Source organism: Engraulis encrasicolus, chromosome 1 (genome assembly GCF_034702125.1).
Source record: "Engraulis encrasicolus isolate BLACKSEA-1 chromosome 1, IST_EnEncr_1.0, whole genome shotgun sequence".
NCBI classification, from domain to species: Eukaryota; Metazoa; Chordata; class Actinopteri; order Clupeiformes; family Engraulidae; genus Engraulis; species Engraulis encrasicolus.
In genome coordinates, this window is record NC_085857.1 from 36,970,403 (window position 1) to 36,997,235 (window position 26,833).

Consider the following 26,833-nt stretch of genomic DNA (forward strand, 5'->3'; position numbering starts at 1 on the left):
GCGCGCGCGTGCGTGTTCACAAGGTCCCTTGTGAAAAATTACCTGCCCCTGAAGTAGCTAATCAAAACAGTGTTACATTACAGCTATCAGGCCTACAGATATTGGGTGTTTTTGACGTCAAATGGCTCTGTTGTCCAATTTTTGCCTTGGAGGAAACCAGAGAAACACGTAGGACACGTAGGCTAGCCTATGTATTAAGACTGGTCCACATATGTAACACCTAAGAGAACGTGACACTATTCCGTCGCATGATGCCGAAATATGTATTTGTGGCTGAGATTGAGAAACGTGTCATTTACAGGATGCGCAAGGAATGTTATAATGCAGGCTATTCCTGTTTACATGACCTGCATTACAGCAGATGGCTTTGCCCTAAACTAGCCTTCTTTCCTCCCAAATGAATGAAGGCCTAGTAAGAACTTACTTTGGGATGTAGCCCACATTTGCAATGTAGCCTATTTGAAATCGACTTTAAGTTCACACATGTTGTTAACCATGTGATCATGAATAAATGCCTTGTGTCAACTGCGAATTCCACTATGAAAACAACAATTTACAACAATGTTGCCTCACAGCATTCACTTCCAGGTAGTGTGCGCCGTGGTCCAGTCACAATTCAACACGAACAGCATTCAACCTCATAAATGCGCACGCGCAGAGTGATTGACCTCTCCAGTTCTGCACGCACTGCCACGTTAGAAGCGGCAGAGACAAAATACAGGCGACTGTAACCGGGAAATAGAGATAAAACCACGTTAAGTGTCTGCCTGTGCATCAGCCGGCTTTAGTTTGAAAAATTGCCTTTTTTTCTCTGCCGCTAAGTGCAACCATGTTTAAGTTTTTGTTACTCTTTACGTTAGCTGTGGCAAGCAGGGCTGATATTGGCGAAGAGGAAGATGTTCTTGTATTGAAGAAAAGTAACTTCGATGAGGCTCTGAAGGCGCATCCATACATTCTGGTGGAATTTTGTGAGTATCCCACCTGTATGCTTCTGTGTTATCTCACTGCACCAGCTTATTTCTGAATGACAACTTGCTGTCAGAGCTCAAGTTAGGGATGATTTCATATCCGTGATGATGCTTGATTAGGTATGCAGGACGACACTTGCACACCGACCGTTAGCTAAGTGACTTGAGGGCTAGCTTTTACATCTCTGTCTGCGAATGTTGCTAAACTGAGCGACTGGTTTTAATGAAGCCATGCCTGTCTATGTATGTTTTTGAGCCTGCGTGGATTAGTCGATGCTTGCTTATAACGGTTGAGTTACTGCCTGTGTTTGCTAACGTCAAACTTCCCAGGCTATCCATTGAAGAGTTAGCTATCAGTTAGCTGGCTAATGGGGTTAGCTTGTTCCTTAGCATGGTGAAGTTAGATCAAAAAGATGTATGCAGTGCTTTGCCAGTGGCCCGCACACTGTACAGTTGTGGTGAAAGAGTAAATGGGCCATTCATGCCAATGTTTCAGTGGTGTGCTTTATCGAGGGACTTACCGGTACTATGTGCATTCGCCTAATGCTTCTTGTTCAGGTTCTTAGTCATCAAACACCAAGTTTTCTTGATTGTTAAACCTGTGGGTTATGATTGTTTCCTGACGTGGAGATTAATATGACAGAATGCGTGCTCACTTTGCTGCATGACAGGTCGGGCCAGTCTATTTCATACAGTGGGTGTTGCTACTAGATTGTCTTTTCTAGTGTAGAAGAGACTATTGATTATATCGGTTTGAAGGCCCTGTGGATATGATTTCCGTGAGTCTGACACGTTCTGTAATTTCAAGCGAAACCGAAAGTTATTGCATAGCAGTAGACAAGTGCTTTGTATTGAGAGGACTAAATTTGCATCATAGCAGAAGCAGCGAGGAGTCATTCATCGGTGAATTTTAGTTTCCGAGTTGGAGTATTTTGCATCATCTCAGCTTGGGAAGTGCAAACAGGGCCGCCGTATCAAGACTTCCCCATTGGCTGTCCCGAAGCGATCCCACAGCTGTAGTAGACGACAACACCTTCACCCAGTCAAACTTCTCCACGATACCGAAGTTCCAATGAACAGTGAAGGGGGAGGGCGGAATCTCACGGCCTCCTCACCACTGTTGATAGAGTCGGGCGGGGCGACAAGGGGGTGGTTGGTTGACGTGTACATAGGACAGCCGGGTTGAGGAACTTTTTTTTTGCAAACTACGTTCTATATGGTTTAACATTTGTTTGGCCCGTTGTTATTATGTTGCTTAATCACAAAAGTCATGCACATTATTAGTCATTTTACAAAGTTGTGGGTGAGTTTGCGTAAAACTGCGGAAAGAAAGTATAATGGTCACACTATCCAGGTGAACTTAGGACTTTGCACTGACAACTGGACAGCCACTAACGGACCTACCAAACAGGGGACGTGTCGAAAATGTACCACGAGCCTCCCTTGTTCTGCATTTAAGTTGTGGTTGAGCGGGAGGCGCGTGGTTTGCTGGAATAAGCCAAGAAGAGGACGCAGTTCTATGCTTTTGTAAATGCTTGTATAGACTTCACATAGGCAATGGCTCCTAGTGGTTCAACCAACATGGATGATGTTTATACGTGGCAGAATAACAGCCAGATGTCATGTAGTCCTAAATGCATAGATAAGCCACAGTGACCTTCTGAGCTTCTGCCATACCTGAGTACATATTAACACTGCCTGAGGGTTTCTGTTCCCACTACTACCAATATTGAAAGTGAAATAGTGAGTGTCTAGTAGGCCTAATGAGTTGTAAAGCTTTCAGTTGCCCTTTACCCCAACAGAGCTCTGAGAGTACGTCACATGGCCACTCTATAATGCATACTTCTTGGGTTTCCCTTTTTATGAAACGTTACATGTAATGACCAGTTGAGATGGTCAGATAGCCCTGCTGTATACCATGTACATGGTGCTACAGTCACATTGTGATTGTTTTGTCTTGCATGAGTAGTTCCTTGCAGGGCTAATTGGTTTCTATTCCTTTTTCACTAACAACACAGTGAAAGTGAGGTATTGAAAGAGGTTTTTTTTTTTTTGGCACTATCGAACCCAATTCACCCATCCTGTACGATTTGAAAAGTTATGTCTAGCTTATGCTGTCTCGCATCACACAACAGACATTCAATAAACCACAGCACTGTCTTTTATTTATAAACAGTTCTAAATTTACAGTTTGCATTGTATACAGGGAACGTGATACAATTTACACACTGTGTGATATCCAGTCTCTCGAGTAAGCGCTGCTTTTATCTTACCTGCATAAGACTGCTTTAGTTGAACACATTTTGATGTTATCAAAAATCAACAATCGCCATCTCTGTCTGAGCAAGCAGTGTTTTGACTGCGACTGAGTATATGCACCACAGTGCTGTTTAGTGTGTGTCTTTTCTTCCGGATCAATCTTCTCTACTCTAAACTATAGGCGGCTAGCTACTACTTGTACAGTAATCAAACAGGAAATCAAATCAGCATAAAGCATTTTAAAAACAATAACGGCTCTGGCCCAAGTGCTGAAATTCAATACAATTTAGACAAAGCATGACTAAGCATTATCGGTGCAGATGTGCTGTGGCGTGTGGCCATTGGAAGGCCCTGACACATGGGAGTATTGAGTGCATAGTCATTTTGCTCAGGATCAACAAAGTTGCTCTACTATGAACAGTGCTTCATTCACATTTTTTCACAATGTTTGATGTACTACTGTCTGTCTAAACTCTAAATTATCACGAAAGTGATCAACTTTCTGGCCTTACTGTGACTAACGGTAGGGCACTGGGCTGCTTGCTATGCCAGTGACCCGGGTTCGATTTCGGCCTGGTTCCTATGCTGATCCTCCCCCACATATCTCTCCCCCCATTCATTTCCTGTCACTCCTTCACTGTGTCCTGTCATATAATAAAGCATTAGAAATATTTGTTGAAAACTAAATAAATGGATTTTCTGTCTGTGCTCCATGGTGCAGCCACTGTTGTGTATTCACTCATTTACAGGACGCGTTAATTCAGTTTTCACAATGTCTGTTACTATCTCTGTCTAAATATTCACTGTTTTTCTCTCTCTGTGGTCCCCCAGATGCGCCATGGTGCGGCCACTGCAAGGCGCTGGCGCCCGAGTTCGCCAAGGCGGCGGGCATGCTGAAGGCGGAGGGCTCGGAGATCAAGCTGGGCAAGGTGGACGCCACCGAGGAGTCTGACCTGGCGCAGGAGTTTGGCGTGCGCGGCTACCCCACCATCAAGTTCTTCAGGGGCGGAGAGAAGGAGGCGCCCAAGGAGTACAGCGGTGAGTCCTGCAAAGCAGTCAATCAGAAGGGAAAGCTTTGGCCCAGCCATCGCTCTTGTCTGGTACACTGGTGACCCGGGTTTGAGTCTGGCCTGGATCATTTGCCCAACCTTCCCCGTCTCGCTCTCCCCACTCGCTTCCTGTCACCCTCTAACTGTCCTGTCACAAAAAATAAAGGCATAAAAGCCCCACAAATCTTTTTAAAAGTTAAAAAAACAAGGAACGCTTTATTTCAATACTTAGGTAAAACTTCAACATGTCTGAAATATAAGGAAAAACCTGACATGTTTCGACGTTGTAGCTTCCGTCTTCATCAGGTAGAAGTCACCAGGGAAAAGATCAAACTTAAAACATGTCTGAAATGAGTACTTCCCCAAGGAGTACAGCGCTGAGTCCTGGTGGGCTGCATCTAAAGTCTCTGTTGGGCACTGCCTCCTGACCAGTAGCTACCACTCAGTGCCCTGACCAGTAGCTTCCATGTAGAAAGCCAGCCACTAGTGAGCACAGATCAGACTTACTACATCACTGGCATGTACATAACCTTTGAACCGAATCGTTCGCTATGGGCCGCCCTTGACGGCACTAATGACCAATGGCCGTACAGTTATTGAACTCCAGCGGACTTCTGATATGGAAAGTCATCCGGGTACCGTTCGCCTCCTGGTTGAAAGCCTACTAGGGTATTTGGATGTTAGTACATGGGCGCGTCCTTATTCTTTGCCTTCTACATAGGAAGGCAGTGGGGACTTTCAGATGCATCCCGGCAATCAACCAGAATGAAAAGCTGTATTTGTCCCCACGGGGGCAATTAGCACTTTGCACAGTGACCTCAGACTAATTCCCTTTTGATGCTAAACAAGATGAGCATCTGCTGCTTTTGAGGCCTTTACACTGAAAAAATTGACATACCAGATTAGTGTTCCTCAATGGGGGCGTTGAGAAGGATATAGTTGCGAGGGGGTGGAGCTTAGTTGTCATTGGTGGCATCCATTTCATTTTTTAATAGTATGCGGGGCGTTGGTAGGGTTATGATGTCGTCTAGGGGGCGTTGGGAGGCTTAGGATGAGGCTGAGGTTGAGGGGGCAATGGTTCCAAAAAGATTGAGAACCACTACTAGTGTCTGATGTCGTGTGAAATGACTCATTTAGACACTCCAAGTGTCAATAAATAGGATGAATAAAAGGAAAATGAGTAGGAAGTATAAAACCGAATTCAGCTGTCATCCAAAAAGCACACATTCCGTAATGCAGTGGTTCTCAAACTTTTCCCATCATTCCCTCCTTCGGATGGTCGGAATGCTTCTGAGCCTCCCCAAGCAACACCAGTACTTGCGTAGACTGATTTTACAATTGCTGCGCTGCGCAGAATCAAAGGAAAGGTGACTGGTGAGATTTTAATAAAGAGGGACGTGTGTTCATTTCCTATGCTATTACATTTATGACAATTTATAATAATGTTGGTGAGGGCTTAAAATGTATTGTTTATTGGAGAGACAGGAAATAATTTTCTTGGGGGAAAAACCCCCAAAATCAGATGTCACAGGCCCCCCCTGTGATGTCTCTCCCCCCCCCCCCAGGGGGGCTTGCGACCCACTTTGAGAAACACTGCCGTAATTTAATGCAATGCAATGCAACCCAGATCACATGCATGTCTGTATCAGACTTGGTTTTAGTCACTTAGTCCACCAGACAGATCATCACACTGCTGATTTGCAAACTTCTCCCATAGTCCCATAGATTGGTTAATGTGATGAATATTATAACGCTTCATGCTTTGCGGAGGAGCTTTTTTTAAAAACTCCAATACACAAAGTAGCCTGCTTTTGCTCTCAATCATATGGCAGGAATAAGCTCCCGCCCTTTTCCTTTAACCACAGTCATTCATAAGCTATTAAGGCAGCAACCGTTTAGCAGTTAGGACTGCCTTTTCAACCTGTTGCTTCTCGCCATAATGTGGTGATGTGTACTTGTGCTGGGAGATAAACGATTTCCACATGCTTTTAACGTGACCCAGGCATGAGGAAAGGAGGGGTGGTGACTGTGATGACTGGCTGTGTGAGTAAGTACCGTCTGTGTGGAAGCGTAGAGACTCCTCCTTCAGTTGGAGCGAGCAAGCAAGAGGGGAGATGTGCAGTACTGCACGTTTGCCTTGTGGTTTTAGCCCGGAGGAGGGCTGGCCCTGGCGGTCTGGGAAGGACCCAAGTTGGAGCCAAGCCTTTCACACTGTGGTTTCTTGCCCTCTCTCTTTCTCTCTTTCTCTCGCTCGCGCGCTCGCTCGCTCTCTCCTCCCCAAAAGCCATCTGCAGGCTACTTTTTTTTTTTTAAATCTACTTTTTACTACATTTTTTTAATCTACAAATATTCTGTTCTGAGAACAGTGAACGTTAACAGTTACTTTCATGTAAAAATAGCACAGTTTTGTATATTTTCATATACAAATATTTTACTAAAAGCTTCCCCTCTCCGCCCTCCCCAAAACACGACTGAGGGATGACTCTTTTTTTTCTTTTTTCTTTTTCTAAGCACATTTTTGGAGCAGGTGAAAGATCAGATCACCCATTCAGTCGTAGAACTGTTTTTTTGTGTGTTTTCATATTCAAATTTTATAATTGCTTGCTTCTCTCTGCCGTCCTCAAAACCTATCTGAGGGATAGGGTTTTTTTTTTCCAAACACATTTTGTGCAACAGATGAAAGATCACTCGTTCGATAGTAGCACTGTTTTGTGTGTTACTCTTTTCATATTCAAATTTTATTCATAAAAGCTTCCGTCTCTCTGCCCTCCCCAAAAGCCGTGTTGAGGGCTGAGGTTTTGGAGGAAGGAGGGGAGGGCCACCCCTCGGCCACGCAGCAGCAGCAGCTGGTGGTGTTGCTTGCAGCATAGCACACAGTTTGGCCCCAGTAGGCATTGCAGGACTATTGCATCACGAGAACAGTACAGCTCTTCTCTTCTCCACAGTCGTCCACATGCCTGACTGTCTAATGTCTATCCTTGTTATTGTGGACAGGCTGTTCAGGCCCCAGCCCAGGAGATAAACCCAGGGATGTTACACATGCCTTAGGAGGAATATTGTTCTCGCCATCAGGTGTCGTTCCAGTTGGCCCGCTCTATTGTCGTTCCAGTTGGCACGCTCTCTTGACATTTCAGCTCAATGTTACAGAAAGTTGTTGAACATTAGCAAGTCTTATTCAAGTTTTTAAAATGATCAAACAATTACGGAAAAGATCAGTCATCATGTAAAAATGTTGGCATAATTTTGCATTTTTGTCCATTTTATTTTCCCCAGAAGTTCAAAAATCAACTTTATACAGCCACAAAATGGTAGCAGACAGTGTCTGTTGATATGTATTTTTAGACCATCATATTTTAAAAAGATTCCCTCTGTGGTGTAAAAAAAATATTACAGGCTACAGCCAAAGCAACTCTGGAACAGTTCCAGCTGTCTTGTTTGCTCTCAAGGAGGGCTGGCTGGCTGTGAGAAAAGGGGCTGGATTGGATTATATTTTCCCCTGAAGTGTCAAGTTCAACAATCAGATTAAATACAGTCTCAAAATGGTAGCAGTGTCTGTTGGTAATGGTCAATTTCATTGTTTCATATTTTAAAAACGATTCCCTGGTTGATGTCAAAAATGTACAGGCTACAGCCAAAGCAGGGGTGCATTTCTGGAAAGCGTAGTTGCTACGTTAGCCACTTTGTTGGTTGCGATGCAATTTCCCATTGGCAACTACCAAAGTTGCAAACTGCTAACAACTACGCTTTCCAGAAATGCACCCCAGCTCTGGAACAGTTCCAGCTGTCTTGTTTGCTCTCCAGGAGGGCTTTGCTGGCTGTGAGAAAAGGGGCTGGATTGGATTGGATTGGATTGCCTCTCTGGCTTTGTTGACCCACTAGTCACTAGTGTTTGCTCAGTACCAGCAGTGCCGCTTGGCTCCATTCAGCCCCGTATGCTAATCACGTGTGCTTATTGTCCTCTCTCTGTTTGTCTCTCGTCTTCCCTTCTTTCTTTCTGTCTTTCGTTCTCGCGCTCCATCTCTCATCCCCCTCCCCCTCTCTCTCTCTCTCTGCAGCTGGCAGGACGGCCGATGACATCGTTAACTGGCTGAAAAAGCGCACGGGTCCCGCTGCCACCACCCTGGCAGAGGTCTCCCAGGCCGAGTCCCTGATGGCCGATAACGAGGTGGCAGTCATCGGCTTCTTCAAGGTGAGGCCACCAGGTGTCTGAGTTGCCCTCTGCGCTACACCCGCCCTACCTGCTCCTGAAATGCTGATGGGAGCTGATATACTTGCATAGTGCCCCTATGATGCCAGAGTCATTATGTATTGCTCCCTCGCGGGTGCCGCCCCATACAATTGCCCGGTTGGCCCGCCCTTAGGACCACCCCTGCCTGCCACAGTAGTCTGTAGTGTAGTGTTTCTCAACGGGGGCGCTACAGCCCCCCAGGGGGTGTTGAGGAGCCCCAGGGGGGCGTTGAGAAGGATACAGTTGAGAGGGGGCAGTGCATAGTCATTGGGGCATTAGTCCATTTAATGTTTTAATACTGAGGGGGGTGTTGACTGCTTTATCATGAGGTCAAGTGGGGGTTGGGAGGCTTAGGATGAGGTCAAGGGGGGCGTTTGTTCAAAAAAGGTTGAGAACCACTGCTGTAGTGGGTCAAGTGGGGTCTATAAGTTGATTTATGTCGGTTCAGTACTCGTAGGCTGACAAGTCTGCGCTGTTCAGGCAGTGAAGACCCACAATGCGATGCATAGTATTGCATTAAATCGGAATGACAGACTTGTCATGTAAGCTCCTTTGATGCCATACATATTTGCATATGCATAGATTCTTTTATAATGTGCAAATGACACAAGTGAATTCCCTAGATGCATTTCATTGAGCCACTTGAGGAAGCAGTATGTTGTTGAGAGAGTGTGGAGTGGAAACTAATGAGTATAAAATGATAAATATAAAATGTAAGGGAAAAACAAGGATGCTATAGGCGTGTAGACGGAGAGCTTAGTCGTAGGAAACATAATGTCTTTTTTTAGGCTTGAAGACGTTTGGTCTCTTCCACTGTCAGACGTCTTCAGTTGTAATTGTCATGTGTGAGTCAGAATTATCCACATCAGAATTGGAACTGAATAATTCTATTAGTGGAAGAAGGGGAAACAAAGCGTCTACAGTATCCAAATAGAAGTCCAGTTGTCTGCAGCTGAACTCTTGACAAAGATGATCTGCATGAATGAGACAGAGATGGGATTTAACTTTAATCTTTATTTATATTATATTAGTTTATAACTTATAGTAGTGTTTTTTAGAATTGGATTCCTGCTTTAGCCCTTACGACCAAGTGAGAATTTTGGTTCAGTCTTTAAAAGTGTCGCAGTACAACAACCACAGAAAATATAAATAAAGTGTGCATATCTATCAGCAGGGCTCTAAATTAACACCAGCCAATCGGTCAAATGCTGGTGAAATTTCATTTAGACTGGTAGAAAAGACCAGCCACTTTAACCCATTAGTGAGTGTGTACCAGCTATTTTGGCTGGTGTTGAAAAAAAGTTCATTTAGAGCCCTGTCCATCAGTGTGTGCAAATGTGCCAAACCATCCATCCGTGACGTTGCGATGTTCTCTCTCCTCAGGATGCTGAGTCTGACGGTGCCAAGGCCTTCCTGAAGGCTGCCGAGTCCGTCGACGAGATTCCATTCGGCATCACCTCCGACGATGCCATCTTCGCCAAGTACGAGATGACCAAGGATGGCGTCGTGCTCTTCAAGAAGGTATGCTTACTGCTGACATCAACTAGCCTGGGATGCGTTTCTCGACACTGTCGTAACTGAGTTGCAAAGCAATTTCCCATTGGAAACCTAGTCGGTTGCTAACTGGTTAGCAACGATGCTTTTGAGAAACGGGGTCCTGGGCTGCATTTCCTTAAAACTTCTTAATACTAAATAAGTGCTAAATAATGAGGTGCTGCTTTGGCAATGTATCATAATACAAGTACAGCCAAGATCAACTAGCCTGGCGGTACATGGTTAAATTATATGGTTCAGTTAACATACAGGAAGAGGTAAACCTGATGATGGATGGCCCACAGGCGTCATTTAGTTAAGAAAATGAGGACGCCAATCTCTTCGATGAGATGATTTGCCCCTAACTCAAGGTTAACTTGATCTGCTTTACTCCTTAGCCAGGTTTCGGTTTGATGTTTATTTGACAGGGACGATGCACAACAATTGAGCCAGATAAGAGCCACTTCACGTAGTAGGTGAGACTATGTGCAGATATAGGCCTACTACAGTATATTGCAGAGACAAGCATGCATACACAATTAAAAATATGTATTAAAGAAACAAAAAAACATGTATGACTATAAAGTAAACACAAGATCAATGACAAAAATGTCCACAGTTCACTTTTAGTACTTTTAAATCAGGTCTTAAGAAATGGCTGAGTGTGGTGCGGTGCCTGATACTTACAGGAATGCCTGATGTTTTGAAGATATCGTAGTACAGCTGTTGCAGTTATTGACACACTTCTATAAGCTGCCGTTTCCCGCATATCAAAATATTTCAGTAAATAATTTGCCTCCATGGTCTGCTCAGTCTTCGGCTGCAAGCCTGAACCCTATGCTGAAACGTCAAATGAACCGTCTAGCTTTAACGTTGTCCACTTTCAAGTCATGTCAGTCATCAATCAGACTGGCGCATATCACGCCATAATGAAAGAGGACGCCCGGCCGCTTTGGCAAGGAGATGCAGGGCTAGGGGGACGTCTGCCAACTCCACAAGTAGAGCAACAGCTTATATAAGGTGTCGACACCACCCAGAGGCCTACATTTAGTTGAACACACCAGTAAATGACAAAAACCAACAAGGTCGGCGTCTGCGCCTACACTTTAGACCCGTGTATTGGCTTGGTGCGTCCACTCCCAAAAAAGTAGTGATCACTTGAGGTAATGAAAAAAGGCTTTTGTGAAATATGTGTATTGTAGCAGAAAATTTACAACAAAAGTCAGATGTTAAAACTGGAGCAACAGACGTTTCGGACCTAGTCCATGATTCTCAATGTCTCCAGTAGTTAACCACACCAGCACACAAGAGGCCTATACCTAGTACTGTAGTTGGAAGCTTAACATTTTCAAGTGGAAAATTGAGTTTGCTGAACGTGGAAATGGTATTACTTCAAAGCACATGGACTGTAAGAAATTTGACATGGTAGCCGTGACCAGCGCACTCAGACATGAAGATTAAATGAAGCCTACCAGTACTTTGAACCGCAAGGGGGCGCAGGGGTTGCCGTTTGGCACACCTGTGCTGGGCGTCATAACGGAAGGAAAATGGCTTCATTACTTTGATGACATTGCCTCTGAAGCAAGTGTCAACCTTATAGTCACTCATGTCAGAACATTTTCACGACACTCGATCACAAAGTCTGGAAAGAGGACGTGTGCTTGGGAGCAGGGCTGTGGAGGGGTGGGGTTGCCAGCTTCTAATGTGTCTACACTGGAAGAGGCCTACAGCTAGCTTAACCAGCATAGGCCTAATGCCTAGTTTCAAACTGAGAATGTAATTTGCCTAGGAAGTCATACCGTTTCACATTCAGCAGTGTCATCACTTGTATTATGCATGTTCACTGCTCTATGGTGAAGTATGGTAAGGTATGGCAAGCTTTAGTGTGGGGCACGAGGCTGGCGATGTACCAACGTCTTGAGTAGAACACATGGTAAAACACCCATTTTAGCCTGATGACTCGTCTATGTTGTTTTGACCTTTGGTGCCTGGAGACACATGTACACTGCATTCAGGCTCTTGAGATTTTAGCTTTTTTAATAAAAATGTGGGTATGTTGCATTAGAATGTGTTCATTCAGCTGTAAGATGAGGGTCTTGGGGTTTAACTACAACTCAAAGCATGTTTTTATGTGCAAGATATTTAGGTTTTGATAGGCCGAGGGCAACTTTCCCAACAAGGGCTTAGACATTCAGCAGGCGTTTTTTGCAGGTGTTTTAGGCATCAATGGGTTAAAAGGTGGTTACACCAGCAGAGGCTCACACTTAGTTCAAACCTCAAATTTCACACTGAACATTTTCATTTGCCTTTGACGTCATGCCATTTCCGCAATTTCAGTAATGTCATGGGTCTTTTTGCACAATTTCATGCCATTGGTTCCAAAGCCTGGATGGGATGTGTGTTTACTGGCAAAGCTGAGGAGGTGTGCTAACTCCACAAGCGCTGCACAGCTTATAAGGAGACTACACCAGCCGAGGCTTATGAAAGATTACCATGTTAAAAGTCAATATTTAGTGAAATCCCGATATGAAATGTGTACCGCGTGGTCCTCATGTCAGCAATCCCATCCCTCTTATTGTGTGCTCACACAAAGTGCAGGGTGGCCGTGCGTCTTAGTGAGATTAAATGCGATTTTTGTTGTAGCAAGGCCTAGGAACGCCTACATTTCTCTCAAAAATTTCAGTCCCAGAAGTCTCGCATCCTCTTATCAAATTAAGATTCAAAATGTGTGTGCCGTTTGGGGGAGTAGGGCAAGGGATGTGTGCCAAGTGCCATCTCCACAAGTAGAGCACAAGCTTTATAAGGTGGCACCACGGCTCGATGACTACGCCCACATAGACCGACCCCTATTGGCCCGGCCCAGATTTGATTCGGGGCTAGGTAACTTGATCCAGACAGCGCCGTCGATATCTTACCCTGGTGGTAGGTATCAAGTCATGGTTGCTAATATTGGCCATGGCTGCACATTCTGTGGATGACTTGTCATGGGTATGAGGGCGGTGGCAGGGCATCGATGGCGGCCATGTAGAGTATTTAACCCATTGATGCCTAAAGCACCTGCAAAAAATGCCTACTGAATGCCTAAGCCCTTGTTGGGAAAGTTGCCCTCAGCCTATAAAAACCTAAATATCTCAGCCTCTGATGCACATAAAAACATGAAAAGCATTTTAAACCCCAAGATTCTCATTTTGCATTAGAATGTGTTAATTCAGTTCTAACATACCCACATTTTTATTAAAAAAGCTAAAATCTCAAGAGCCTGAATGCAGCATATATGTCGCTCCAGGCACCAAAGGTCAAACAACATAAACGAGGCTAAAATGTGTAAAGAGATTTTTTTTTTTAGTAATGACCTTGGCAAGCTGTGAGGGTGACATTTTGTTCTTGACTTATCTTATAAGACGTTTAGATGACCTTACATGCAGCTAGGGAGCAAACACACACACACACACACACACACAGAGGCATGCTCACATCAATCCGTTTCATTTCTACATTTTTCTTTTTTTGGTTGAAAATTTGAATTGGAAAAACTTAAATTTATCCGTTACACAGTGAAAACCTCAAAATGCAAAAAAAATAAAAAATACAGTGATTATCTAATCGCATATCTGATCTTGATGCATGACCTTTCCTCACCTGGTATGCGAAGCGCTCGCTCTCCATCTCTTTCCAAGAAGCCAGCGAGTGGGGCGTACGTAACTCGTCTGGGCCTGTTTTGGACGGCCATGCTGATGGCATGCCAGGGCAGAATAGGTCAGTCATCTAGTCAGGAGGACGGCCAATATGGGTTATACAACTTTGGGAAGCCCGGCCAATTAAGTGTCCTGTTTTGATACCACAGCGAAAAACCACTTCCACTTCTACAGTAAGCACTAACTGAGCAGTGGGCTGTTCCCACCAAGTGCCACCCTGTCTCATTTATTATGGGGAGGAATCTGATATTTGAGTATTGAATCATATCTTTTTTTATCATATTCAACAGAGCAGTTTATGTAGAGTTGATTTTGATGGATAAAAAAAATACTTCACAAAGAGTTGCGAATTGTAATGATGGTGGTCAAAAAATCGTACTGAATCAGATTTTTAAATTATTATTTAAAACCTCTGAATAAAAGATGATTTTGTGATCAGTTTTTGTGCAGTGCACACAGTAAGCTTACTGCAATCAAATGTAAATACTCAGTCATGGTGAATTAGGCGTTTTTTTTTATTATTATTTATTTTATCACACTTGAAATGCTGTGTGAAATATGATGAATTGGTCAGCTGCTCATATAGACGTCAGTGGTTATATAACTTTAGGAGACCCGGCCAACAAATGGTCCGGTTTTTAAAACCAAAGCAAAAAACACTTCCACTTACACACTAGGAGCTGACGGGGCAGTGGGCCATTCCCATAGGCCATTCCCACCACCCAAGTGACCCCTGACATTGATTTTATTATGGGGAGATGATTTTTTAAAAATCAGATCTTCAGTATTTAAATCTGTTGACGTCATCATATGTACAGAACATAACCTATTGAAAAATACTTTTTAAAATAAATATTTAAAAAAATATATATATATATCGCGGTCAAGCCAGTACTAAAAAAGTATTTGGTCACATTTGAATATTGGATCACATTTTCTCTTGTAAAGCAGATTTACTGAATTTAAAAACATGTTGAATAAAATTAATGCTTTACAATCAAATGTAGTACCGCGGATACTGGTATTCTAAGAGTGTTTTATCACCCTAAGTTGTGGCCCAAAGTAGTACTGCAGTCAAATTTAGACTACAGTTGGCCATTATTACTTCTTCAGATGTAAAAATAATCAGTCAAAAAAATCCTCAACACAATTTGGTGCACTGCCCTATATTTAGCCAAGTAAAAGCATCAGTATTAGTTTTTTAACAGCACGTTTCTTTAATCTCCTAGGATTAACCCCTCAAGGATCCGGATTTACTTGCCACAAAAATATCTTTTACAGATGATTGCACCTATAACTTAAGTTTAGAAATGACCCCTCCACAAGACTCCTTCTAATACACTGTGCCTATTTGTGTATTCCTCACGTGCTCATCCGTACTGTAGAGTCGAGTGAGTAAGCAGAGTCGTTTGTATGCTTAAGTGGTGATTGGGCTGGGCTGGTGGTACGGGTTTCCCTCGTGTGTGTCATGAAGCTTAACCTCTGTGTTGGCCTCTCGGGCTTAATGAGGCATTGATGAGATTTTTATGCCTTAACACCCCAGCAGCCATATTACCTCCAAACCACCACCGCCACCCTCGCCCACCCCCCTCAACTCTCCACACAGTCTCCCTCCTCCATATCTCCCCATCTCGCTTTCTTTATTTCTGTTTTTCTCGCCACCTTTTCCTCTCCACCTTTTCTTCTCCCCCTCTTTCTCTGTCCCTCTTTCTCTCTGTCCCTCTTTCTCTCTCCTCCTCTTCCTCCCTCTCCCCCTCTTCCTCTCCTCCTCTCTCCCCCTCTTCCTCTCCTCCTCTCTCCCCCTCTTCCTCTCCTCCTCTCTCCCCCTCTTCCTCTTTCCTTTGCTCTCTCTGTCTGTCTGTGTTGCTACCCAGCCGCTGTCCACGAGAGTAATCCAACACTCGGTCGCTCCTCATTCCCCGGCAAAGCCCCATCTGTGCCGACAGGCAAGGCAAGGCTAGGCATCAACAGCCGCCCTTAGAGCCCTCTGCATTTCATTTCAAATCAACAGCTGCAAGCTGCAAGCCACTCTGCTCTGGTTGATTGCACCTTGGCCCATGGGCGTAATTTTAGGGGGGGACGGTGGGGACATGTCCATACCACTTTCCAGATAAACCTAGCTTGTCCCTACCATTCTTTCACAAATATAATGCAAAAACAGCATATCCGGACCATTTGCGATTGAAATGTCCCCACCACTTTTCGAGCCAAACCTACACCTTTGCCTTGGGCACACGAGTCACACGAGCAAGGGCGGGAGGCTGTGGTGGGTTCGGTTGGCGGGCAGACCTGTTATTGTTTTGGTGTGTTGTGTGTGGGGTCAATGTCAGTAACTGTTGTTGTGGTTGCTGGCGGCAGGGCCTACCGCTATGCTGGGTGCCCTCCAGAGGGCTACCAGTCAGGGCACACCGCTTAGTACTATTCTTAACACCCAATAAAACTTTGTGTTTAGACTGCCCACTCACTTGCTTGTCCTGGTCTCCTTAAGGGGTCTTTGGTTGCAGGGATTGGGGTGTAAGGCTGCAGGGCGTTTGGGAAATCTATTTTTAGGTTTTATTGTCATTTATATTTAACTTTTGTTAAAATTTATATATAACCTTTACTAAAACTTAGACTCCCTGCTTGCTCATCCTGGTCGCTCTTAGGGATCTTCGGTTGCAGGGTCAGGGTGGGGTGTAAGGCTGCAAGGGGTTTGGTAAATCTATATTTAAGTTTTATGGTCTGTTTTTATAGGCTTACGATCATGGAAGCTCTAATCTGGAGGCATGAAAGACTTCAATAAAGAGGATTGTCGATGTTTTTATAGGCCAAACCAGAATTCGTTTTTGTTCGGTATATGGTCTTGGGTAATTGCTGTATTTACCTCAAACATGTTTAAGATTCATATGGGGAAGTTAAGTTGTTGGAATATGGGACCAATGTTCACAAGTTATAATTTTGTTTTCAGCATGTGGTGGAACTGAAGGCAAACATTCAATCAATGAATAACTGATAAACCGAAGGAAATGCGCAGTCTGCACTTCTAAAGTAACAATCCAGTGCAAACAGAGCAAGACTAAATCATAAGTAGAAAGGAAAAGAATCTGGTGCTACACGGATGTCTACTTTCTGTCCAATTTATCAGTGCAATCAGACTAACATTTCGACATCCGTCTTCATCAGAGTCCTCTAACTCTCCAACTTTCTACTAGTGAATAACTGATATGATGAGTTTCACTGAGCTGATTAAGACCTACTCTTAATGTATGTTTTCTTCTTTGTGTGTGTGCAGTTTGATGAGGGCCGCAACACCTTTGACGGTGAGCTGACCAGGGAGGCGCTCCTAGCCTTCATCAAGGCCAACCAGCTGCCCCTCGTCATCGAGTTCACCGAGCAGGTACGGCACAACTCCATCATGCATTCCCTTCTTCTAGAGGAGACATTTTGAGACAATACTTTGCTCTCTTCGCGGGACATTGTGAATGCTTTTGATGTACTTTCATAGTTGTGTTTTGAGCTGCATTCAGAATGTCCCCACTAGAGAAGAGTAAGTAAAAGTCTGTAGATCAGCTAGTTGCATATTTGAATCCTGTTCTTACCCTTCTGTAACAGTCAAAATAGCTTTTAAAGTTTAACTCTTCTCTGTTTTAGGTCATTTTTGGTGATTCAGTTGACTCATTGCATTTACATCTGCTTTCCCTTTTCCCTCCCCATAGACCGCTCCCAAGATCTTTGGAGGAGACATCAAGTCCCACATCCTGCTCTTCGTCCCCAAGGCAGCTTCCGACTTCCAGGACAAAATGGACCAGTTCAAGAAGGCAGCGGAGGGCTTCAAGGGAAAAGTGAGTACCATGCTTATTGGGGCTGCGCAATGTATCGAAAATGTATCGATATCAAGAATGGCGATATGCATATCGCGAAAATGACCTGATTATCAATAACGTATTAAAAAAAGCTGTCCAATCATTAGCTGAATATCAACAAATGTACAAGAAGCCTGCCACGGCCCTCACACAGACCGACAAATTAGTGACAAGAAAATCTCGGCTATATTTCTAAGCATCGTTTGAATATTGTTATCGAGGTATTGCATGCTGTTATCGCATTTTTTTTATTTTATTTTTCTGATATTGTGCAGCCCTAATGCTTATGCATTGTATTCTGTTTATGGTGTTCAATCCCATTTCCCTGACTTACTCCACCTGCATCCTGTGCACATTTACTCCTTGCGAGGCTAAATGCACTTTTCCCCTCCATCCTCTCCTCCCTTTTGGATTCTGTTCATTTATGGTGTTCATAAATATAGCGCTTTCCTGACTTATTCTCCCTAGATCCTGTACACATTTTTCTCCTTGCAATGCCATAAATGCACTTTTCCCCTCCATCCATCCTCTCCTGCCATTAGATTTGTCTGATTTATGGTGTCCAATTCCATTTCCCTGACTTATATTCTACCTACATCCTGTACACATGCAATGCTAAATGCACTTTTCCCCCCTCCATCCCTCCATCCTCTCCTCCATCCCGCTAGATCCTGTTCATCTACATCGACAGCGACGTGGACGACAACCAGCGCATCCTGGAGTTCTTCGGCCTGAAGAAGGAGGAGTGCCCCGCCATCCGCCTCATCACGCTGGAGGACGAGATGACCAAGTACAAGCCCGAGACCAGCGACATCACCGCCGACAACATCATCTCCTTCTGCACCGCCTTCACCGACGGCAAGCTCAAGGTGGGTCACATGGGCGCGGGCCAGCCTGCCCCTTACAGGCACAATATGTGATATTAAGTGCATTCGATTTCGCATCAACGCATGCATGCGCATTTAGACAGCAATGCACCCTGGATGAAAATGCTGCATGACGGTTAGATTTCCTGTCAAACTTCAAAATTTCGTCGATGTTGCGTTGACGAGGTGACATGTCACATGGTGTCAAATTATTGCGGGATGAATGCGGCTGCAGTCAGATCTTGCAACCTCTGCAGTTGCTTATCCCCTTCAACGCTCGTCTGCGGACTGCCTCCGAGGTCACGTGCCCATTAACTGGTTGGTCAACAACTCACTCACGTGTGTATATGGGTCTTGTCTCACACCTCTACACAAGTTTGCGCAGGTCCCCACTTCAGCTCCTCCTCACTGCCTGTCCCCCCACTCCTCACACGTGGTGTGTTAGTAGAGCAAATCGGTGCGAGCTCATCGTCTCGTTCATATTTGTGGCCGACTGTAAATGCGCTGTATTTAATAACACCCACATCGTGACAACAAGTTCTCGCTCACGTGCTTCCGTCAACGTTGGTCGACAGTAACAAAGTCGTATGGGCCTATTCGTAAGCTCAATGGAGGTCACATGACACAGGCCAGTCGGCTCTTTAAAGGCACAATGTAGGGCTGATAGTATTCAGGCTCCATGCCTGATTTCAGGCTTGACAGAGTTTGCAAAAATAAAAACATAAATAATTATTAGCCATTAGGTTATTCTTATCTCAGAAAGTGTTACAGGTTCAGGGTTTTCGTCTACTATCAGGCTTGAATAATAGTCATACACAGGCTATTAAATGTTTGAACACTGTGTCAAAATAGGCCTACGTTACGTCACTATGCAGTATCTTATCGTCGTTAGTGAAAAAAAATCCTGAGCCTGAACTTTTTCCCCTGCTCTATCACCCCTGACAATGTGATCTTCATAAGCTCAAGGAAGGTCATATGGGTGCAGTGCTCCAGTCATCTCTGGTGCAATCTTGTGCCTCTCTGCCTATCCAGTCAACTAGGGGTGTAAATAATAATCGAAATGTATCGATATATATCGCGATATAATTGGACGATCGAATCGCATTGTATCGTGGGGCATTCTTGAGTATGGAAAATAATGGAATCGCTGGCCCCTGCCCAATGCCCTAGCTCTATAACATGATCGAAGTGGAAAAGTAATTTGAATCGTAATTGTATTGTATCGTATCGTGGGGCATTCTCGAGTATCGAACATAATCACATCGCATCGCATCCAATAATAAGATCGATATTGAATCGTATCGTCATGTAGGCTATGATTTACACCCCTTCAGTCAACCTGTCCCTTCTCACCCCTTAAAGGCTGTCACAGAGGGCAAGCTCAACATGGTAGGCTAGGTCACAGGCTGATCTACTAGTCACAAAAAGGATGAAGTGTAACTCAACTAGGAATTTGTTGCTCCTTCTATTTTTGCTATATTTATTTATAGTTTGAGTCGTTACGCTTTGGGTCAGGGTACATCGGCCCAGAACGTCACGGTACAATCTATAAATGGATATAGTTTAAAAAACAGAAGGAGCAACAAATTCCTGATTGAATCATACTTTCTTTCCTTTTTGTGTTTGGTACTTTTGGTCTTGTTCTCGCATCAATACTTGGATGTGCAAGCTTTATTCACTTTCTTTAACGGCACCAGTCACCCCTCGTCCCGTCCTCACAGTGTCCCATCTAGCTCCTATAAAAGTGGGGTACGAAGGGTCCTTCATGAGCCATAATAATCAGATTCTGTTCCCCATGAACTTCACCAGTTCACGCCCTTAAAAAGGGTTATGACTAATCACTTGGCGAGAAGAGAAAAAAGTATTTTGGGAGGGGAGATACAAATGGTCCTCTGCAAGAAATCATCCTTACTTTCTGATGGCTAGGAACACCAATAGATTGCCTTATACAAAATTATATATATAATTTATGAAAAACATGAATATCAATGTTGGTGGTTTGATTGGATCCATTTCAGGGCCTTTCTTACTGTTTATTGCATGCACTCAGTTTCTGGGGGGAAAAGGGAAGTGATGGGGGATTTTCCAGATTCCTAATTTAGGGCTTTTAGAACTGCCTCCTTTTAGATTCTTATCGCCTTCCATTTAGTGTGCTCTGCCTTCAGTCACTGGCAGAGCCGACTTGCATGTCGCCTCAATTCACCTCAATGTCTTTGGTTCACACCGTTTACAACAGCTTCGATCCACACGCCACTAGAAAGCCAGCCCCCCCAAAAAAAAAATCCACAGGAAATGGGGGACTTAAACCTGTCGACTGCTAGCCTTTATGTTATACTAGCTGTTAGCTTCAGTCAGTCACCTGAGCCAAGTCAAGGGGAACGAAATGTCTGTTGGCTCATCACCCAGCCCCCCCTACAGTGTGCTTGCGACTAATGTAGGTTGTAGGGAGCACAGACTGTGCCTTCCTGTCAGCCCAGTGATTGGTAATGCCAACAGGGTCCTCTCTCAGACCGTTACGTCAGGGTTGTCTGACGCCCATCTCTCAGGCAGGCTGTCCACGGCGCAGACGGCATGACAGTTGGTCATTGAGCAGTGTAGGACACGTCACGAGGAAAACGAGATCAGAGTGAGCGCGCGATCAAGCTTCTACAGAGCTTGCTTTGTGCCCAGACACGCACACAGACACTGATCTCAGTACATGGCGGCCTGTCCAGAACCCCTTGTGAACAGCAAAGGTTTATTTCTCTGCTGGGGACGTTGTGCCGAAAAGCGAGTCCCTGCCAGAACACGAGTGCCCTCATTGAAACCAATGACCAATTTTTCAGATATTTTTTTCCCCATTTTTGCAGACAAATCCAACACAATTTAAGATGGAAAGCTTATCAATAAAGCGTCTACATTCCTTCTGGAAGTATTGCAAAGAGCTGGTTACAATTTCAGTATTAATTTCATAAAATAATCGAAGAATTGTCATAACAAATGTTTCATTCAAATGGCTCATATTAAGTGGAGGACGAGTAATGTTTCATAAGCATATGTTTAGTTCATAAATTATGTAATTAATTCTGCAAAAAATAGTATAATTTTCTCTCAAAAAATGTCATTGGTTTCAATGAGGGCACTCGTGTTCTGGCAGGGACTCGCTTTTCGGCACAACAGGGACGTGGCGTTGAGGAGCGTAGTTATGGTGGTGACCTCCAGCATTTGAAGCATAAGGGCAACAGGCGACTAATTCATTAGACAGGAAGTGGGTAAAATGATTACAATTCACTTTAATTTGCCCAGGCTTGTTCACACCAACTATAAATTGGCCACTTGGTTCAGCTAGTCTCTCCCACACCAGCTGATCCAAGACGCTATAGTAATGTGTAGTTACTGCACTTTGCCTTTGCATGACAGTGGCAATGTGGCCAGATATTGCCAATAATCTATAACATGGAGATGATTTATTCATTATTGTGCACAACAAGGTTTCCCAAGCTGGGATGCGTGCAAGGGGGTGCGTGATCTAAATAGAGCAATGGCAGATATGTTCGATTTTCTACAACTTTAATGAACATTAAATCATTTTAATTGTATGGTGAATTGTAAGCTGGAAGGGTCCAACTAAAATGTAATTTATAACTCCTAGACTTGTCCTAGAAGTCATTCATTGTAATGACGACAAATAAGGATTCTCCTTACGACTGTGCATAATGTGCAGTAATTGGCTTCACTGTGCTATAGGACCGCAATACTTTGCCGAAATCGGCACACCAAAACATTCGCTTAGCTGGTGTACGAACCATATTGAAATGTACAAAGGGGGGAACAAATTGGGAACCATTGATGTACAAAGTTAATGACCGTGATGTATGAATCGACAAGTGCAAGCGATGTGAAGACATACACGCAAAATACCCGCTGTTCATAACCATAAAGTGAAGAACAGTGGATATTTCCATTGCATCCTAAACAGGGACGCAGCCAAATGGTATCTAATATATATATATATCGAAGATGGCAGTGAAAGCTGTGATTGATGTGATGTGTTGCTAAGTATATGGGGCGCAGCCAAATCTTAATATATAGAATATGGTAGTGATGGATGTGATGTTTTGGTAAGTAAATATTTGTGATGACATTGGGTGCTCATCGCCGATTTCTCTTCTGTCTTCAGCCCCACTTGATGAGCCAGGACATTCCCGAGGACTGGGACAAGAACCCTGTCAAGGTTCTGGTCGGAAAGAACTTCGAAGAGGTGGCCTTCGATTCCAGCAAGAACGTCTTCATTGAATTTTGTAAGTACTAAATTGGTGGTCTTGCAGCACGAGCATGCACATGTGTATACATGCACACGCGCAATATTATCATATCAAAATAATGCATTGGTGCCAGGAGCTTGGACTGCAGGAGAAGCAATACAGTTTATACTTTTATAAACAAAAATGACAGTGATGAAGGCTACCACCTTGTGTCTTTGCACCAACTGTCTTGTAAGTACACACACACACACACACACACTTTGATTACAGCATCCAAGCTCCTCATGTCAATGCATAATTGAAGAAAATCTACTGATCGAGGTAAACAAAAGTGACGGAACTGCTAGTGCACTGGTCTCCAAACAACGGCCCGCGGGCCAACTGCGGCCCGGGGGCAGCAAATTTCTGGCCCGCCATGAGGTCCTTAAAAATGAAACCATAAATGCGCCTATTTGTGGCCATGCGCGATTTTCGATCACAAAAACGTCAGTCATCTCTCCTAAGCATTCACAAACAGTTAAATCTTATAATAACAGTCTCATGACAGACATTGACAATGAGGGAAAATGGTGAAGTGCAATCTGTTGTCTCCTAGACATCTAGACAAGCCGTTATTTATCATTGCGTTTACCTCGGTCATCAGACCATTCGCAATTGTGCGGTATCGAAGCACTCTCCTCTCTTCTGGTTGAAAATGAGGACAATTCTCTCCTTCCCTATTTTTATGTATTTAGCAGGCCAGATACATTTTGTCTTTTGTTTACTCACATTTATGTGACGTTTGGATGACAATTATCCCGTATTTTGGAAGTATCATTTATGCAAGGTAGTAGCCTACATGTAGAGACGTTAACGCAATTCAAGCTCCAGAGAACAGTCGTTACCAAAAGAAGGGAGGACAAAAACGAAACCAGTTCCTTTAAAATGTCTTGGAAATATAGAGCCATGTAGAAGATTTGCTGAGTATTCCTGAAGGTCAACGTTGCCTGAGTGCAGCCTGCGCGAACTTTCTATTAAAGAGTCACAAGGCACGAAGTGCACAGTTATTTAAGCCGAGTCGTCAGAGTTTTCTCAACTCTCTTCTGTTTGCAGATGTAAACGATTCTCCTTTGCTTCTATTGTATGTCTTTGTTATATCAGTTTTGCTTTGTCTTGCACTCGTAATATTGAAGGTCTGGCTGACCGTATCTGTATTTCTGTATCGCACGTGTATATATCGCATTCCTAATTTAGCCTATCTGAAGGCGCCACGGGAGCATCTGAGAACAGTAGGCTACCTTGCTCCACCCTACCCCTAACCCGAATTTCAGAAATGTCCAGGAAACATACGTAGGCTAGTAGTTAGGCAGAATAGGGTTTAATATTCCTGATGGCCCACCTCATCTCCCCGACAGCCCCGACGGTGAGCGTGTTTCCCTCTGTTCAACCAAGAGAGAGCGCTCAGTTATGCAGTTAGAGCACACTGTCCTCTGTTAAATGTGGACGATTCTCCTCCCCTGCACTATTTTTGTGTATTTGTGATATCACCCTCTTTGCATTTTAGCTGGCGTACTGTAGTAGCCTATTCTAAATGTGGAGGATATTTTTCCCCCGTAGTTTGGTAGGGGCGCGTTATGCGAGATCAGTTGAGCAGGGAATGCATGATACATCGGGAATGCGTTGGAGGAAAACTAATATGATTTTCGAAAACGACCGCAATAAAGAAATATATAGACGAGCATTCCTGGAAACTAACTATTTCATCTGCCTGGGTGTCACCTGTGGCATGGGCTTGCGTCTTTTCTGTTCAGGCAGAGGTGAGATGCAGCGCACGAGTTCAATGAGATTTAATCGCTATGGAAATGACTTTTGTTCCTCGACCGAATTGGAATTTTAGCGCACATTGACCTATATTTGTTTTAGGTCTTGTCATGTAGCCTAAATCTCTCTCCCCCTCCCTCCCTCCGTCCGTGACTGAAGTGGCTCTGCTGGAGATCACGTTCAGCAGTTGAACATGCATTCAGCAGTTGAACACACTCTCTCTCTCTCTCTCTCTCTCTCTCTCTCTCTCTCTCTCTCTCTCTCTCTCTCTCTCTGTATCTCTCTCTTTCTCCTCTCTCTCTCTCTCTCTCTCCATCTCTCTCTCTCTCTCTCTCTCTCTCTCTCTCTCTCTCTCTCTCTCTCTCTCTCTCTCTCTCTCTCTCTCTCTCTCTCTCTCTCTCTCTCTCTTTAACCTGTCCACAGTTGGTCTTTATTTACATTCCTCCCTGGCACTATATTGCAACAGCTACTAATATTTTAATATTTCAACAGTGTTTCTATTATTTATTTTTATTTTTATTATTTTTAGTTTATTTTTATTTTTTGGGGGGGGTCTGGCCCGCGGCCTCGCTTGCTCTACATTATTTGGCCCTTGGGAAAAGTTAATTGGAGACCACTGAGCTAGGGTATAAATGCAAGTGGTGGGGCGACTGAGCATTTTTACATTGCAGCCCTTTGCCCTGAACTCCATAATTTGCTAGAAAATAAAAAAATGTTTCTGCATGTTAAGTAGCTATTACCGTGAGCACACCTTCTGTATATACCTTGGTATACCAGTAACCTCTATGCTTTACGCTGGGGAAACGGTTACGCGAATTTGGCCAAGTGAAGCGAACTTCGCCATTCATTACTATTAGGGAGGTGAAGGCAAGCAAACAGGAGCGAAGTAAAAAAAATTCCGACCAAGTTTAATGTTATGCAAATGAGGAGTGAATTTCGCCTGCAGTGACGTAGCACATCAACATAACAAATGTTTAATTTTATTTGAAGCGTTGTGATGATCTGATGACTGTTGAGCTGTCAGGATGGAGCACTGTATTTCGCCCGTCTTTGCTTCGCTCGCTCTTCGACCTCATAATGAGAACTCAAAATTTGGGCTAAATTCTAATCTCATATTTGTGATGGAACTCCTCAAAGGGTTAAAATTTGCCATGCCGCCCTGGCATGACGGCTATTCCAACAAATCTCCCCCAGTCAGCTGGTAGGTCTGCTCGCTTTCACATGCGAGTTTACATGATTTATTTTGAGGAGGCTTTACTTCAATTGCACTCTAGGGGGGGGGTCCTTAGGTTCAGTATAGTGGGGGGTGGGTGGCTCTGGGGTTGTTGCGAGGGAGAGGAAGGCCTCTGGGTGTGAAACGTGAGTCTTGCCTGCTAGCTTGCGGCTTCTCGTGTGCTTGCTCACTCGTTTGCTCGCTAAGCCCCTCATGTCGTTATGGCTGGGGCCCCTCTGTGTGGCTGTGAACAGATGAAATCCTCAGTCAGTGGTGCTTTTTCTGTTGTCTGCCAGTCATGCCCCAAGATGAGACAGAGCAGGGAGGGAGACAAAAAAAATCAATGGAGATAAATTTAGTGCCCGGGGGCTATTTCCGTGGCCGGCGCTTCCCAAATTTGCCTTCCCGTGCCGGGCTGGACCAGCTGCGATGGGGCTGGCCTGTGTGTGGGCGTGAGGAATTTTTTCCACTGCTGCAACTTTTAATGTATCTGTCGGCAACCGACCAGAAGATGGCGAGAGATAAGATGAGCTATCAATTGCCTGTTGACAGGGCCCAAACCCTATAACCCCCAAAAGGCACCATTGTAGGGAATTCTGATGGCTTGGTTGCACAGCTCGACAGGTAGCTCTGTTGACTGGGTCCAAACCGTAACCCCCAAAAAGGCGCAATTGTAGAGAGTTCTGATTGTTGATATGAGCTACCTGTCGAGCTGTGCTACCAGACCAAGCAAACACCAACCAACCCCCCTGTCCACAACAAGGGGCTTTTCCTATTGAGGGGTACAGTGGATGTCTGGTCCACAGACCAGGGGGTGCGTTTCTTGATGGTGTCGTTGCTAACTAATTTACAGGGTTCCCACTGGTGCTTGAATTCCTTGAAAATGCTTGAATTTCAACTAAGTGTTTTCAAGGTTGTGAAAATGCTTGAATTTTTGGTGAACTGCTTGAAAATGCTTGAAATTTGTGTCAAGTCAAACTCTGTAAGCCAAATAATAGAAATGGATTGTTCAGGTACATTGAAAATCTGAGGGAGTGAGATGTCAGATGGGATTTGCCATTCGACACCCTAAAATTGATTAGAATGCAGCAAATTGCATCTTAAAAACACAACATTTTCACCTATTAAAGGTGCTG

General features: G+C 44.1%; 1 protein-coding gene across 1 annotated transcript in view; it reads left to right on the forward strand.

Annotated features, from left to right (window-relative positions):
- The first annotated feature begins 654 nt into the window (after nucleotides 1–654).
- p4hb (prolyl 4-hydroxylase, beta polypeptide) overlaps nucleotides 655–26,833 on the forward strand; it is a 40,082-nt gene continuing 13,903 nt past the window's right edge. The window contains exons 1-8 of the mRNA XM_063201433.1: nucleotides 655–968; nucleotides 4,059–4,265; nucleotides 8,332–8,465; nucleotides 9,888–10,025; nucleotides 17,004–17,108; nucleotides 17,428–17,553; nucleotides 18,243–18,443; nucleotides 22,600–22,720. Of these exons, the coding sequence (XP_063057503.1) occupies nucleotides 830–968; nucleotides 4,059–4,265; nucleotides 8,332–8,465; nucleotides 9,888–10,025; nucleotides 17,004–17,108; nucleotides 17,428–17,553; nucleotides 18,243–18,443; nucleotides 22,600–22,720 (1,171 nt within the window). The 5' untranslated portion in view covers nucleotides 655–829. The remainder of the gene's footprint in view (nucleotides 969–4,058; nucleotides 4,266–8,331; nucleotides 8,466–9,887; nucleotides 10,026–17,003; nucleotides 17,109–17,427; nucleotides 17,554–18,242; nucleotides 18,444–22,599; nucleotides 22,721–26,833) is intronic.